The 14,034-nt window shown below is 40.4% G+C and overlaps 1 protein-coding gene across 1 annotated transcript in view; it reads left to right on the forward strand.

The window, feature by feature from the left end:
- Positions 1-1,230: 1,230 nt before the first annotated feature.
- Positions 1,231-14,034, forward strand: part of HCN1 (hyperpolarization activated cyclic nucleotide gated potassium channel 1) — a 198,495-nt gene continuing 185,691 nt past the window's right edge. The window contains exon 1 of the mRNA XM_062599913.1: positions 1,231-1,607. Coding sequence (XP_062455897.1) covers positions 1,231-1,607 — 377 coding nt within the window. The remainder of the gene's footprint in view (positions 1,608-14,034) is intronic.

Consider the following 14,034-nt stretch of genomic DNA (forward strand, 5'->3'; position numbering starts at 1 on the left):
CTTCATTGTAACTCAAGCTTTTGAATCTGAGGTGCAAAGAGCTGAACATGGACTCCTGATCCCTGCTGACACAAAAAAACAAAACAAAAATCACCTCTTGGCATATGCACACAGATGGCGTTTATCTACCATCTGACGCCTACGCTAAACGAGTCGCACAGCTCCACACGCCGCTACGGAGGTAGACGTGGCCCTGCAGCCGCCGGCCGCGCGCTCCCAGCGGGCATCGCCCCGGCCCGCTGCCCGCGGGGCACGGAAAGGCCTACGCACCGCGCGCGTGGACACGCTCGTGCTCTGCAGCGCGTTTTCAGTCAGCGTAAGGTTCACACTGGCGGTTAAATACCGTCTCACCAGAGTGAACTATTTCGTGTGTGTGGAAACATATGTCAGTCAAACGCGGCCTCCTTCCCTCCCGCCCCCCCTTCCCCCCTTCTTCCCAGCCCTGCGCGGCACGGGCAGGCACACGCAAAAACCCCCAGGCAAGGGGCAGGTGCTGATCTCGTTTTCAGTCCTGTAAATCCAAAATACCTCTGTTACCTTCGCCCGCCTCTTGCTCTCCTTCACGCTCAAATTCAACAGCGGAAGGCGGCAAGTGCGGGACGGGCCAGCAGCGAGACCCCTCGGCCGCTCCCCCCGGAGACCCCGGCTCCTGAGGCACCTCACCGCCGCGCCTCCCGCCCCGCCTGAGAGGGGCCCGCGCCGCCGGGACGGGCGGCGGCTCTGCGGGCGCTGCCCCGCGGCCCCGCGCCCCGGCCGCCGCCCCCGCCCCGCCGCGCGCCACCCGGCGGCGCCGCCATGTGGCGCCGAGCCGCGCCCCGCCGCCATGTGGGGCCGGCACCGCCCGGCACCGCCCGGCACCACCCCACCCCGCCCCGCGGCCCCCGGGGCGCTGCGCCGCGCCGCGGAGCGCAGAGCCGCCGCCGCCTCCCTCCCTCCCTCCGTCTGTCCCGCCTCCCGCCGCCTCAGCCCCTCAAGGACTCCGGGGCGCTCAATGTCAGGCGGGCGGCGCGGCGCGGCCGCCGGCAGGGGGCGGGCGAGGGGCAGCGGTGCCGGCGGCGCGCGGGAGCGCGGCTCAGTGTCGGCGGCGCTGGCCATGCCGGGCGGCGCGGCGGCGCGGAGCTGAGCCCAGCGCGGCCGAGCCGAGCCGCGCCGCGCCGCGCCGCGCCAGGGCACCGGCGGGGCGAGGCTCCCCCGCGCTTCCCCGCGGCCGGGGCGCGCCCGCCCCGCAGCATGGAGGCTGCGAAGCGCAGCTCCTCTCCCGGCAGCCGGGACGATGGCAGCGCTAACGCCTTCCCAGCCAAGCCGGCAGCGCCGGCGGAGAAAGCGCAGAGCAGCCCGGGCGGCGGCGGCGGCGTGAAGGAGCACGGCAACTCGGTGTGCTTCAAAGTGGACGGCGGCGGCGGCGAGGAGCCGGTGGTGGGTTTCGAGGATGCCGAGGGTCCCCGGCGGCAGTACGGCTTCATGCAGCGGCAGTTCACCTCCATGCTGCAGCCCGGGGTCAACAAATTCTCCCTCCGCATGTTCGGGAGCCAGAAGGCGGTGGAGAAGGAGCAGGAAAGGGTTAAAACTGCGGGGTTCTGGATCATACACCCCTACAGCGACTTCAGGTGAGTGCGGGGCCCCGCCGCCGCCGCCCGCCTTCCGCGGCCGCGCAGGTGCGCGGCGCCGGGCCGGGCTGGGCGCCCCTCGCGCGCGGCCTCGGGGCGGCTGCCGGCCCCCCCCCCCACCCGAGGGCGAGCCTGGCTTCGCCCCGTGCCCGGCCTGGGCGCAGCCCCCCCTCGGCCTGGGCGCGGCACGGCGCCGCTCGCCCCGTCCTGCCCCGCCGGGCCGGGCCGGGCCGGGCCGGGCCGGGCGGGCGGTGGGAGCCGCTCCACGAAGGTCCGGGAGCCGCCGGGCAAAGCGCCTTGCGCAGGTTTAACAGCTTCGTGTCACGTTAGTGCGAAGCGTCGTAGGAGTGCCCAAGGATAACGGCGAGGCAGCGCGCTTTTGTCCGCGTTTAAGTAAAATAACTTTAGCCAAACTAGAGCTGTGTATCAGACTGTTTTTACAGATAAGCCACTAAATACTGTGCTAGGTCAGACTGTTACTTTCGTGACAGTTTGGATACGTGCAAAATCGGAGCAGTCTCATGAAAAGCAGTGCAAGTCAATTCCCAGAGAGAGAGATTTTTCGTTTAAAAATTTATTTTAAATGAGGGATTACTTCATTTCATGGTATGCATGAACCTTGTAAACTCAGCGCTCTGATATTTGCTGAAGAAGGATCGGTGTCTTTAAGCCTATGTGATCAGCGGGTTCAGTTGACCAGTCTACATGGATGTAATAACAAGTGACTCCGACTGGAGACTGTTTTTTAAAAGGAAAATCCAGAACGTTCAATAGTTGCATGGGTCTCTTAAGAAAAAGTAGGTTAGAGAGAACACGTTTCAAAAAGAAACGGAAGGAAAGACTTCTAAAGCCTGAGTTTCTGTGGGACTGTTGGGAGCGAGGTGTTTCACGGTGAGTTGTGCTAGCGCCTGGCAGTGAATCCCGAGAGCTGTGCAGCTCCTAGTGCAGAGTAGGGCAGGCACTCAATTACGACTCAAAATCATGCTTCAAATCCCGGCTTTTTCCTGGCTCCCTGGAGGCAGCGAACTGCACTAGTTCTTTTCCTGGAGTACTTTTTCCCCCTTGCATGCCAGCTCAGCCACACTAGCAGGTGCATTAAAGGGGAGAGCGCCAAGAGTCCACCTACTCCCTCTCTGCCAACAGCAGAGGGGAGCTAGCAGGTCACACCTGGTGCGCGCCCAGCATGAGTAGGGGATTAGAGGTGTCTGATACCCTCTGACTTTCCTGCACGCGTGCATGAGTAACTTTATTCGTGTGAGGATTCCATTAAAATGAATGAGATTATTCTTGTGAGTAAATGCACTCGTTTCATTGTAAGCTTGGATTCTGAGCACGGTACACGACAGCACAATATTTCAGGCAATATGAGATTATGAATCATGTTTTGAGCCATGTGACTTTTAAAGCTGATACATGAAATAGATGATAAGTATACTGATTCTGTTTTATTACACAAATATCTTCCAATTCTATCCTAATTCCTCCTGTGGGAAGGTTTACAGATCAGAGCTTATTTATTTTTTTTTCAATAGGAGTAAATGACACTTTGCAGATCTGCGGTCTGCCTCTTCTTAAATTAACTATATTTTGTGGGTTTTTCTGATGTGTTTTTCTTTTTATTAGATTTTTTTTTAAAGAATAAAAATGGAAACTCGGAGTCTTTCATTGGTCTTGGGATAATTCCCGGGTCTGATCCAGAGATAATTTTTTGCCATTAGGACTATTCCACTGAAACATCTACGTGTTTATGTTGTTTCTCCTGAAATAATTTTAATTGTATAGTAAAACTACCCTTTCTGGTTGGCAGGATTTATAGAAATGGATAAATAAGTCATAATACATAGTATATTTATCTTCTGATATACCACAATACATGCATATATATATAAGGGTGGAGTTGTTCTCATTTATTTTTGCGTGTGATCTTGCAACAATGCAATGTTTGTATGTAGACAAGCAGTAAAGATTCCAAAGATGCTTTCTAGTTTCACCAGTATTTTAATAATACCAAGGGAAAAAACTAAAATTACTATCAAAAAAACAACTAAAAGGTAAAAAGCTGAATATTTTACAGTATCCACATGGGAAGAATTAGAGTAAGTTTGTGAATACAGCTATTATTAGGATATTTGTAGCATATATGAAAACTGACATCATTGTAAATTTTGAGTATATGCACACTTAGGAGAATATTGGGTTAACTATGTCAGGTATGAGAAAATTCTGATACAGGTTCATGTAGATTTTAAATTATTTTCCTGTTTTTCTAGTACTGAATACTTGCATACTAAATTTATTGCATACTTTGATACCTTTGGTTACATTAATTGGCCACATTCACTCAAGGTTTGTATGAAATTTTGTATCTTTATCTACGCACTGAGAAACATTTTGATATGTAGTTTGAGGAAAGTGTGCTCCTTCCTTCACCCTGCCCTCTTTTTTGGTATGAACAGAAGTGCGGAAAAACGTATGTATAAACTCAGTACTCCATGAATTGGTTGCTAACATCCTTGCTGATTTTGATGCCTAGTTTTATGGTTCTTTGGTCTGTTTCTGCTTCAGAGAAGAATTTGCTCTTTGTCAGATAGGTATATCCTTGGAGAAATAAATTCCATGAATATTACATATTTTTTCCTTAAGAGAATGATCTTATTCTGGGTTGTCCTTTACTGGTCATCTGAGGTTATTGTCCAATTTGAAAACTGTTATGTAAACTGAGCACCTAGTACACATCAGAAACAATAAAAGAGCTCTGTTTATCTCTTCACAGCTGTGATTACTGAGTTGGACAAGAGTTCCTTGTAACTGTATGACTCACAAAAGTGAATTTATCATAAGTGTTTTGGTTAGAGTTTATTGAAGTCCTGCATGCTTTCTGAGAGATAACAAGTGCCTTCAGCTGGATCCACTCACGAGCATAAGAACAACCGCACAAGGAAGCATTACAGACCTGACCCCTTGGTCTCGCAGCCACGAAATGAAAGCAGCACAAAGCCGATGGGGGAGCCGAGTAACTGCCAGGGATTCCTTTGCTTTCATACGTGTTTCAGTCATTTAATAGCTGCGCAATGGTGGGCTCAGGGTTTGGGTGACTTACATATTCTGGCTAAGTATTAGTGAAAATGTATGTGCCTGATTTGAGGTGAAGACCTGATAACTAATTTCTCCATGTCCTGAGACACATCACTAGTTCCACAAACCTTCGGTGGTGGTGCTTATGTGTGCCTGGACTGCTGGGTCCAGCCTGATGGCATCTCCCTCCCGTCCTATCTGTGAGTTCGTAGATAAGCTCACACTTTCTTAGAAATCTTGTGTTCATACCACATCAGGCAGATCATCTATAGTGATCTAAAAAGAAAACAAACAGATGTTACCTCCAAAGTCACGGGAGAAAGGCACTTTTTAAAGAGAGAGCAATTCGAGAAAGCATGGTTGGGATTAAAGTATGTGTAAATAAATGTAGCCTTCGCACTCTGATGGTTACAAATGATCTTTAATTTGATGTTTGGAAACAGACTTTGTATGAAAGCAGGGACAAAGAATTTAAGTAGTTTCAAGATGAAATGAAGTGAAAATGGAGTTGACAGTGGTGGATAAGGAGGTGCAATGTGGGTAATATTAGAAGTCATCTGTCTTATATAGAAAATTACAAAGTATGAACTGCTTTGTAACAGTAACAATAATCCATTGCCATTTTATATTGAAAGAATTTCTCTGCGTAACTTCTTACCTATTTGCGGAGCACAAGAATAACAGAAAAGTAAAAGTAGAGCTAATTTAAAAAACTTGAACAGAAAATTTTGGAGCATAGTGAATAGTAAAGATGTGCCAAATTTAAAACTTGAGTACTACGCCTCTTTAAAAATGTATATTGTATATACATTTTAGGATTATATAAGCCTTTTTTGATACTCTACTTATTATACCTATAGTTTAAATTCTAAGAAGCTTAGAGTAAGCACTTTGTCCCTCTCTTATCACGTCTGTAATGTCTCCGTTGAAGCTAATGAGATTTATCTTTTTGTGAGCTGTTACATACTTAGGTTTACACAGGGTAGTGGAGTTGGAAAGTAATACTATTTGTGATTAGAGTAAAATATATTGTATCATACTTTTGATATAACTTCTATAGATATATGTATATAAAATCAAGTATGTAAATAATATTGGTTTATATTAAATAGATTAGTTACAAATTAGTGTAGTTTTGTAGTGGATACAATATGTCACTGGTAGTGTAGGAGTCTGAAATATCTCTAGTTTTGTATCCGAAAGGTAGTCATCTCAAAATCTCGTAACGTATTTAGGATTTGTAATAAGATTCTCTTCTTGTACTCATGCTTTTGAATTAATTGCTAATATGCTGATTATCAGGCATTTATAACTATACTGTATACACTCTTTGCGCAAACTGGTTATTTTATGACTGAAGTACATTGTAGGACTATCCTTCATATATCTTTTTAAATATCAGGCTTGTGACAACAATCACTTTTGTTTGTATGAAAAAAATTTGCTAGTTAAGCTCTTCATGTTACAAGAATAGTCACTCTTTGTATATGACTAAAAATAGAGAAGTGTTCAGTGTTTAAAAAATTATTAGCAGTGTTTGGCTTTTTGTTTGCTACATTCCATCAATTTTTTCACTTTACTTTTGTAAATGCCTTGAAGCATAAAATGACAAATTTGTACCTGTAATCTATCTTAATTCATTTTTAATATCAGAAAATTTTCCTGACAGTAAATCCTATTACATTTTATAATAGTTCCCCAGGTAAAACACAATTCCCATAAAAGTAAGCATTTTAAAGTAAGCTGAACTAAAAATGATCAACAAAGTGTTTTATTGGAAATACTTTGATGTGGAAGATGGGCCAGAAAAGCATTAGGTTCTTTTTCATCTCCAGTTTCTATAATTTTTAATACTACATAATGCCTCATCATTGTCTGTCATTGATTGATTTGTTATGAAATCTAGTTGCCTGCAGCTGGCTAATGGCAATTCTTTTTGTACCAGTTGTTAGCATGGATGTATGAAAATAAATAGATGCATAGGATGTGCTTTCGGGTCCATAAGGATCCTCTGTTCTTGTCCCCTGTGTGATTTTCTTCTAGAATTGCAAAGGAAATCCTGCTGAATCCACCGGAGGTCAGTGTAGGAGCCACTTACCTTCTGGGCCTTTACGGGTTATGGGAAGGATAACGCCTTTATTTGTGTAAAGAAAGAGATCCACTTTGTTTATAAATATCCTTCTGTCTCTAGATAATGCAGAATTAGAATGCGTGGCCTGAGCTTGCATGTCTGTCCGACATTTCACAAGTTTTATTACGTCTGCTATAGTCGTGGAATAACAGTCCAACAAACAGTCTTTTACAGAGTTCATGTACATAGAGTAATGTTTACAGCAGAGAAAGCCTGGTAAGAAGTACATCAGAGAAGTTACTAGAGTTTGGCTTGTTTAACTTGGAATGATCTGGGCATCACCTGCAGCATCTATGAATAAGTACACAAGTAGCTTTTTTCTACAGGATGCTTGCCTTAGAATATTCAACTTCTTTACAATCTAAATAAAGGCAAATGTGTATGTTGTTGCTTTGGGTTATGTTTTAAAAAATCTCTATCACCAAACCATACCAAAATGTCATAGAATTTCTGTGGTTAAAAGATGATGGGGCCAGGGGTTATATCTGGGTCTTTAAACTTTGACCCAAGCTGCTCAATAACATCAGACTCTTTCAGTTTTCTGATATTGGTTTGACAATGGTGGGAAAAGTACTTGATTAGTATTATCTGTATATGTACTTTCTGAAATTTAGACTTGTAAGAGCAGCATGTGGGGAAAAAAGTACTAATTCTGTTCACATTATTTTAGCAATATTAAACATTTTTGAATGTTTACTAACAGTTTGTTAGCTAATCAAAGTAAGTGATGGAGTTATGTCAGTGCAAGGGTATTTTATTTTAAGTTTCTTGGACGTGAGTATATAGAGGGAACTATGATTTAGAATATGATATGAAAGTATGGCATAGTATATAAAGGTTTAGATCTAGGATTTTATTTGGAGTTTTAGTACTTAAAGCTGTATAGAATACACATAGTGTTTAATGAGTTGCCTGACTTTTTCTTTCTTTTTTTTTTTTTTTTTTTAAGTATAAAATCTTATTTAAATTTGGGTAGCTCAGTTTTTGATTGTTCAGTCTAGGTAGATTTTTTGATGTACTCAGAAATAGAGACCTGTGATATAAGAGGTCACTTAAAAAGTATGAGTCTTTACTTCTGCATTTCAGTTTACTTAAGATAGGTGACATTGTGAAATCTAATTAAACTTTGTCAGCTTCTTTTGAAAGGCTTAATTTGAAGGTACTGTAGGACAAAATATTTTTAGAGAAGAAAGTATAACGCAAAATTCAGTAGAGAAACATACTTCATTTGGTCGTAAATAGCAGTACCATTCTCATCTGTGCTTTCACTCAAGAAAATACTTGAGAGCCTTCTGTGTCAACATACAATTTTGAGAGAGAAGAAACTCTTAACCTACTTCGCAGTGTTTAATTTTTAACCTGACAGTACAGTTCTGGTTAATTGCTTGAAAGTTCTTTAGGTGTCTATTCCCTGATTCTTTCCCAGAGGCATGATTTAATTTTAAAAATCATAGTATATTCAGCTCTAATTATTGGAGGGCTCATTCTAGACACATAGCAAGGTATGTTAATGACCAAAAAATATATCAGCTGGAGTCAATGTCAGTACTACCTCAAGGACACTGTCATCTAGCTTCCATAAAATCTCTCTTAATATCTTTTAATCTGATAATAGTCAGATTCAGGCAAGCTGCACAATATTGTAAAATAATCTTTTCTGTTACTGCCTTGGTTAGCAATGCAGCTGGAACAACACTGGAGTGAACTTGTGTTCAGAAAATGTTCATTTGATTATCAAAGAAATACAGTCTGTTTCCACTATAAGACTACCATAAGACCAAAGACTGTTCTTATTTATGCCACATATGTGAAATTCCCACAATTGGAGTTGCAGCATGTAGCTAAGAATAGAATTTGGTTCTTATTGTGTTAACTTCTGTTCTGCTTATGAGGATGTCTAATGAATCATGTTTAACAAAAAAAATTTGATGTGCTCTTGGAATTTAGCATACTGCTGAGATATTAACAACAAATTTTAAAACCCTAAAAACATCATATTTATTAAAAAAATCTTATTCCTACTAAGATAATTTGTTGTCAGATGAAAAGGCAAAGGTTACTTTATACTCATAGTCAAAGTTAATTTAATATATAAAATGATAGTGAAGTCTGGCACTGTCTGGAACAAGTGTTTTTTTGAATAATGTAGTTTAAAATATCCAGAATACAAAAAAAATTGTTTGGACTTTTAAAAAAGTTTATTATTCTTTTTCATCTAATTCTTAGTCTGAAATCTACTGAAGCGTATGTTTGTGCTAAACTTTGAGGATCTGAAGAGCCCCATGAAAATAAAACATGACTACAGCATTCATGAATTTGAGGATCAGATCTCCAAATTCTATACCTAGATGTGCTGGTTGCCTCCAGACTTTTTTTTTCCTCTTGTCAACAAAGTATTTAAGTATGGAAAGTGTTGATGCTTCCTTGGTCTGTCACGTAGTGTTTTACAGTACCTTATCAGATCCTCAAAGAAGTAGCTTTTGTGGCATTAATGCAGTACCGGAAAGTGTTATTTTGATATGATTTGAACTTTGAACAAATCTGTAGATCACACTAAATTTAGGGGAATATTTCTTAGGTTCTAAATGCTAAGTGGTTGTTCGAACTTGCTCTGGATCAAAGCTATGGGAAATACAGAGAAACTGCATAAGATACAATAAGATTTAACCTTGCACCCAGGAGATGGAATAAATGGTATAGATGAAAAACCATGGGGAAGTAATTGTTTGCACATGACTACTGTGAGGTTTTTCCCCCAGGCCATAAAGTGTTTTCTGTCTGTCTTTTTATTCTGGGAGGACTGATGATTTGTCTGGTAGAGGAATTAATGCAAAGCCAACACTAGGCCATACTATCCTCTAAAACATATTATTGCCTGGCAGACCTGCAGGCTTCTAGTTTTCCCAAAGACATCGTGGACTATGGGTGCCTTGGGCAGGCTGCACATGTTCTTTGTTTGCGTTTAATTCCTCTGTGAATATAATGCATACCAGTTTGTCTGTCACTCTGATTGACCTTTTCTTTAGTGCAAGACAAACTCAGTAGCAAAACAAAGTTGTGTTTTTTGTTCTTTTTTTTTTTTTTTTTGGCTAAGATTTAGGATTGGTCTTCAAGATTAAAAAAAAAAATAGGAAACCAAACATCAGTGTTTAAACAAATAAAGCTTATATAGCTCAAGCTTAAATAATAGAGTGTCTAAGTGGTGTCTAGAGTGTCTTACCTAACTTGGCAAGAATACTTTAGAGATGTCCCATTTTTCAGAGCCGTATGCCCAGTGTTTATAGAAACCCTGTTATCTAGGTGACTCCCTAAATAGTGAATCCTGCTTTTTCTGTCATTTCTCTATATCATTTCTATACCATCAGGTCTAGTTTTCAGATAGTGAAATCTCACTATAGAGACCTTGCAGTACTTACCTGAAAGTTTACAAGAGCATGGAGATGTAGTCCCTGACACATCATCTGGGTAGTCTCTTTCTTTCTTTCTTTCCAACTTTTTTCCCTCATTTTATTTTTCCCTCCCTGTCCCTTACTAGAGATACAAGACAGTTTGAATCCCTTTATACAAGTGTAAATGCTGTTTTGATGGTTTATTTAAATTTAGCTCTGCTCTGTGATTTTCCATTCTCATTGAGCCTATTAGCTAAGAGATCTTGAGCTTCTAGGATAACTTCTTCGAGGTAGTCTGAACTAGATACTCTTATGGTGTCTTGGAATTTTTAAGTATATACCTTATATAATTAAAACATTTAATTGTATTCACATTCTGTATTGTCCATGATTTTGTCACATCAGTAGCTTTCTATGGAGAACATGTCTGATACAACTGAATGTGCTATTAATGTAGACCTGGTAACAAGATCCTCTGGCCAAATTGTCCTTTCAACCCATTTATTGACAGCTTGGTGATTCTTGTGTTGCATACAGCTATCATACTAAAGATAAAATTAAAGGAGCGTTCTTACTGTAATGTAAAGGGAGTGCAGTGTCAAGAATAAGCACTGCCAGATGGTAGGCAATCTATCAAAGCATTTAAAAAGGGTTAAAATATGAAAACGTCTGAAATCCAGTGGCTTATTAAGCAATAGACTTTGCATGTGTGGGACAAGTGAGAAATAAGTAACCTAATTTAGATGCCCACATGACCAAAGTTGGCTTTTAATTGCATATGTTCTGTCACCAAATATCCGAAGTGTATGTTTTTTATTTACCTATAGATGTTTATTAAAATTAGAGCAGAAATTAAATGTAATGATATGCATTATATTACTCAAGTGTTGAAAAATTGAGTAGGACTTGTATGTGTATTTATGGAAGTAGTGAATTTATTATAATGGCTGATTCCTCTGAAATAAAATAAAAATACTGGAAACAATTCTGAAGTATTTAATGTCGAAAATAATTAAACCGGTACCTAGTAACCAGAATGCACACAAAATAAATTAATTATGGGGTAACTATAGAGTCTGCATCCACCCCAAATCATGTTACTCATATAGACATAAACTAAATGCAACATAAATGATGACTAAACACAGTTAAATGGATTTAACTGTGATATTTAAGGATATTACCTCTGAGTTTTATCTTTTTTTTTTCCTGCTGTTTTAAACTGAAGACAAGAACTCACCTGTTCTTGTTTCCTAAAGGTACATTTTCCTGTAATCTGCCTATATGCTGTGCTCTGTCTTTTGCATGAAAGCCAATTTTCCTGTGATGACAGGTGATTCTCATTAGAACAGGTCTTTGAAATGCCCCATCAGTATAGTGTCAGTCAGTGATACTCAGTAATTTCTACTTATGTCCCCCCTGAAGACTGTATTAACACTGTTTTATATGACCATGGCTGTTTCTGTCATTTCTAAGCTGCAGCCAACTTTTTACATCCTCAGCATCTTTTTGTAGAAAGGATGGATGGGCTGTCCCCCCCTCTCCCCCCCACACACATTTACTGTAGCACAACAGAACTCAGCTTCATTTCAAGGGATGAGAACTAACTTTATAGGACTGGAAAGGCCAGTAGGTCCAGGAGGTACAATTAGTCTGCCTAAAATGGTAGCAGATGTTACTGCTCTGGCTACTGACTTGAAGCCTCTTTTGTACCTTTTTTTTAAATCTAGTAATTCCATCAAGTGTCACTGAATTACAGCTTATCTTAACATCGAACGGACGTACGGATTTTATGCCACTGGCAAAATAACTAAACAGAAAAAGATACGTAAGTTGGTTTGATATTTCCAGGACAAAATCCTCCATGTCTAGGAAGGCTTTGAAAATATACATTTTATCTGGTGCTCTGCACATCATGTGCAGACCTCTATCTAACATCCTAAAGCAGTTAGGAGCCTATCTGTCTGTCTTTGGTTTTTGGAGGAAGTTTGAGATGTAGATAATTGTAAGCATCTGGTTTCTCTGCCTATATACTTTTTAGAATTCTGGCCATAAGGAGCCTTAAATGGTATAACTGATTTAAGAATATGATCACATATGAGTTCTGTGCGTTTTCTGAAGTAGTATATCAGATTAATTTGAGTATGCTTCATGCTCCATGTCAGTCAGATCATACATTTTGATTTTGCAGTTTATAGATCACTATTTTTTCTAAGCTTCTGATGATCATTTTTTACTTCACTTTCTTGCTTTTTTCCACCAATTAATTATTAACATTTATTTGACTTTTCTAATTATTGTACATCTTCAGCTTAAGTCTTTTGGTTCATAATTCTTTGTCTTCGAAAATTAAACATAAATATTTGGCTAAATTAGTTTTTGTCTTTCTGGGGGAATATTGGCTTGTGGCTAAAACCTCTTTGTGGATCTCCAAAGTAAAATGTTTTGATTTGCTGGAAGACAGAAACCTATTTATTACATTTAGACAACTTCATTTTGAGTGAATATAAATGGAAGATAAAGATGGACATCCGGTGTTTTATCCACCACAGTAAAGGGAACAGCTTTTTTGGTTTATCGAAGCAATAATCATCTGTCTGTATGGTAGTAAATAGCCTTCTCGTTACTTTTTGCTCTTGTTTATAGTTAAGGTCATAGGTCCCTGACCAAAGTTTCTTTGAGTGCTTATTTTAGAGCAGCTTATCGATGGCTACAATTATAGCCAACTTTACTTGCAGGCAAACACTTTTCCCTGTCACCCTTAACCTGTGTTCTGTGTGGCTGATCCAGAGAACTAGCGCTGGGCTATGCGAGTCATTTAGGAGTATGGAGTACTTTGTTTGAACTCTCAGAGATCGGAGAAAGAGAATTTTTGTACCCAGAGACTTCAAAGTCAATTGTGAAAAACAAAACACTCTATCAAAATATAAATCTTGCTAGTGGAGAAGTAGATTATTAAATAATTCTCTTTTATATTTTTTTCTCATAAATATTTATAGATGAAGCATGTAACAAAGCCTGTGGTTAAGTTTGAGCTAGTTTTCAGATCTTAATATCTTTATCAGTCTTATTTTTCAGGCTGAAAATTGACATGTTTCTTCATATTTCAAAGTGATTTACTCTTAGAAAACGTGGAGGAAAAACTTACTTAATATGCATATTTTGTTTAACAACTTTAGATGGTTCTGTCTCAATGAAGATAAAATAGAAACTTATAAATTTACTTAAATTTTATATTGGTTGTAAGTATCTTCCAGTGGTTCAGCAAAAATTTCATTTGACTAAGTGAAAACAAAATAGTTAACAGATACATTTCAAACCAATAATCTGCCACAATTCAGTAAGTGCTTTCAATATATAGGTTTCTAAATGTAATATAGATTATGTTTTTAGAAATGGATCATGACCATATACTTCAGTGTTGCATATACCTGTAACTAGCTGTAACAGAATGTAATTTTTAAATTGGAACTGTGCAAAGGGCATGACTAGCAGTGCTTCCATTGGCCAAGGTGTATTGGAAGGAGAAAAGGCAGGGCACCATTCTGCCTCCTTGGCCCTAGCAGCTTCTGTGTAATCTAAGAGGAGTGCCCAACACTGCAGTTTATCTCAGGTTTTGCAGATCAAAACAACACCTAATAAATGTTGGGGGAGGGTGTTTTTTTTTTTTTTTTTTTTTTTTTTTTTTCCAAGGCATTTGATTGTTTGCTTTTTTAAGAACAGCCAAAGCTGTTCTGTGGCGGGGAGCCCTCTTGCTCCTTTATATTGAATTAAATTATGAAAGAGCTATTCTGAAAAACATTTCATTACACTAGTACTGTGTCTGAGACAG

Source organism: Rhea pennata, chromosome Z (genome assembly GCF_028389875.1).
Source record: "Rhea pennata isolate bPtePen1 chromosome Z, bPtePen1.pri, whole genome shotgun sequence".
In the NCBI taxonomy this organism is placed as follows: Eukaryota; Metazoa; Chordata; class Aves; order Rheiformes; family Rheidae; genus Rhea; species Rhea pennata.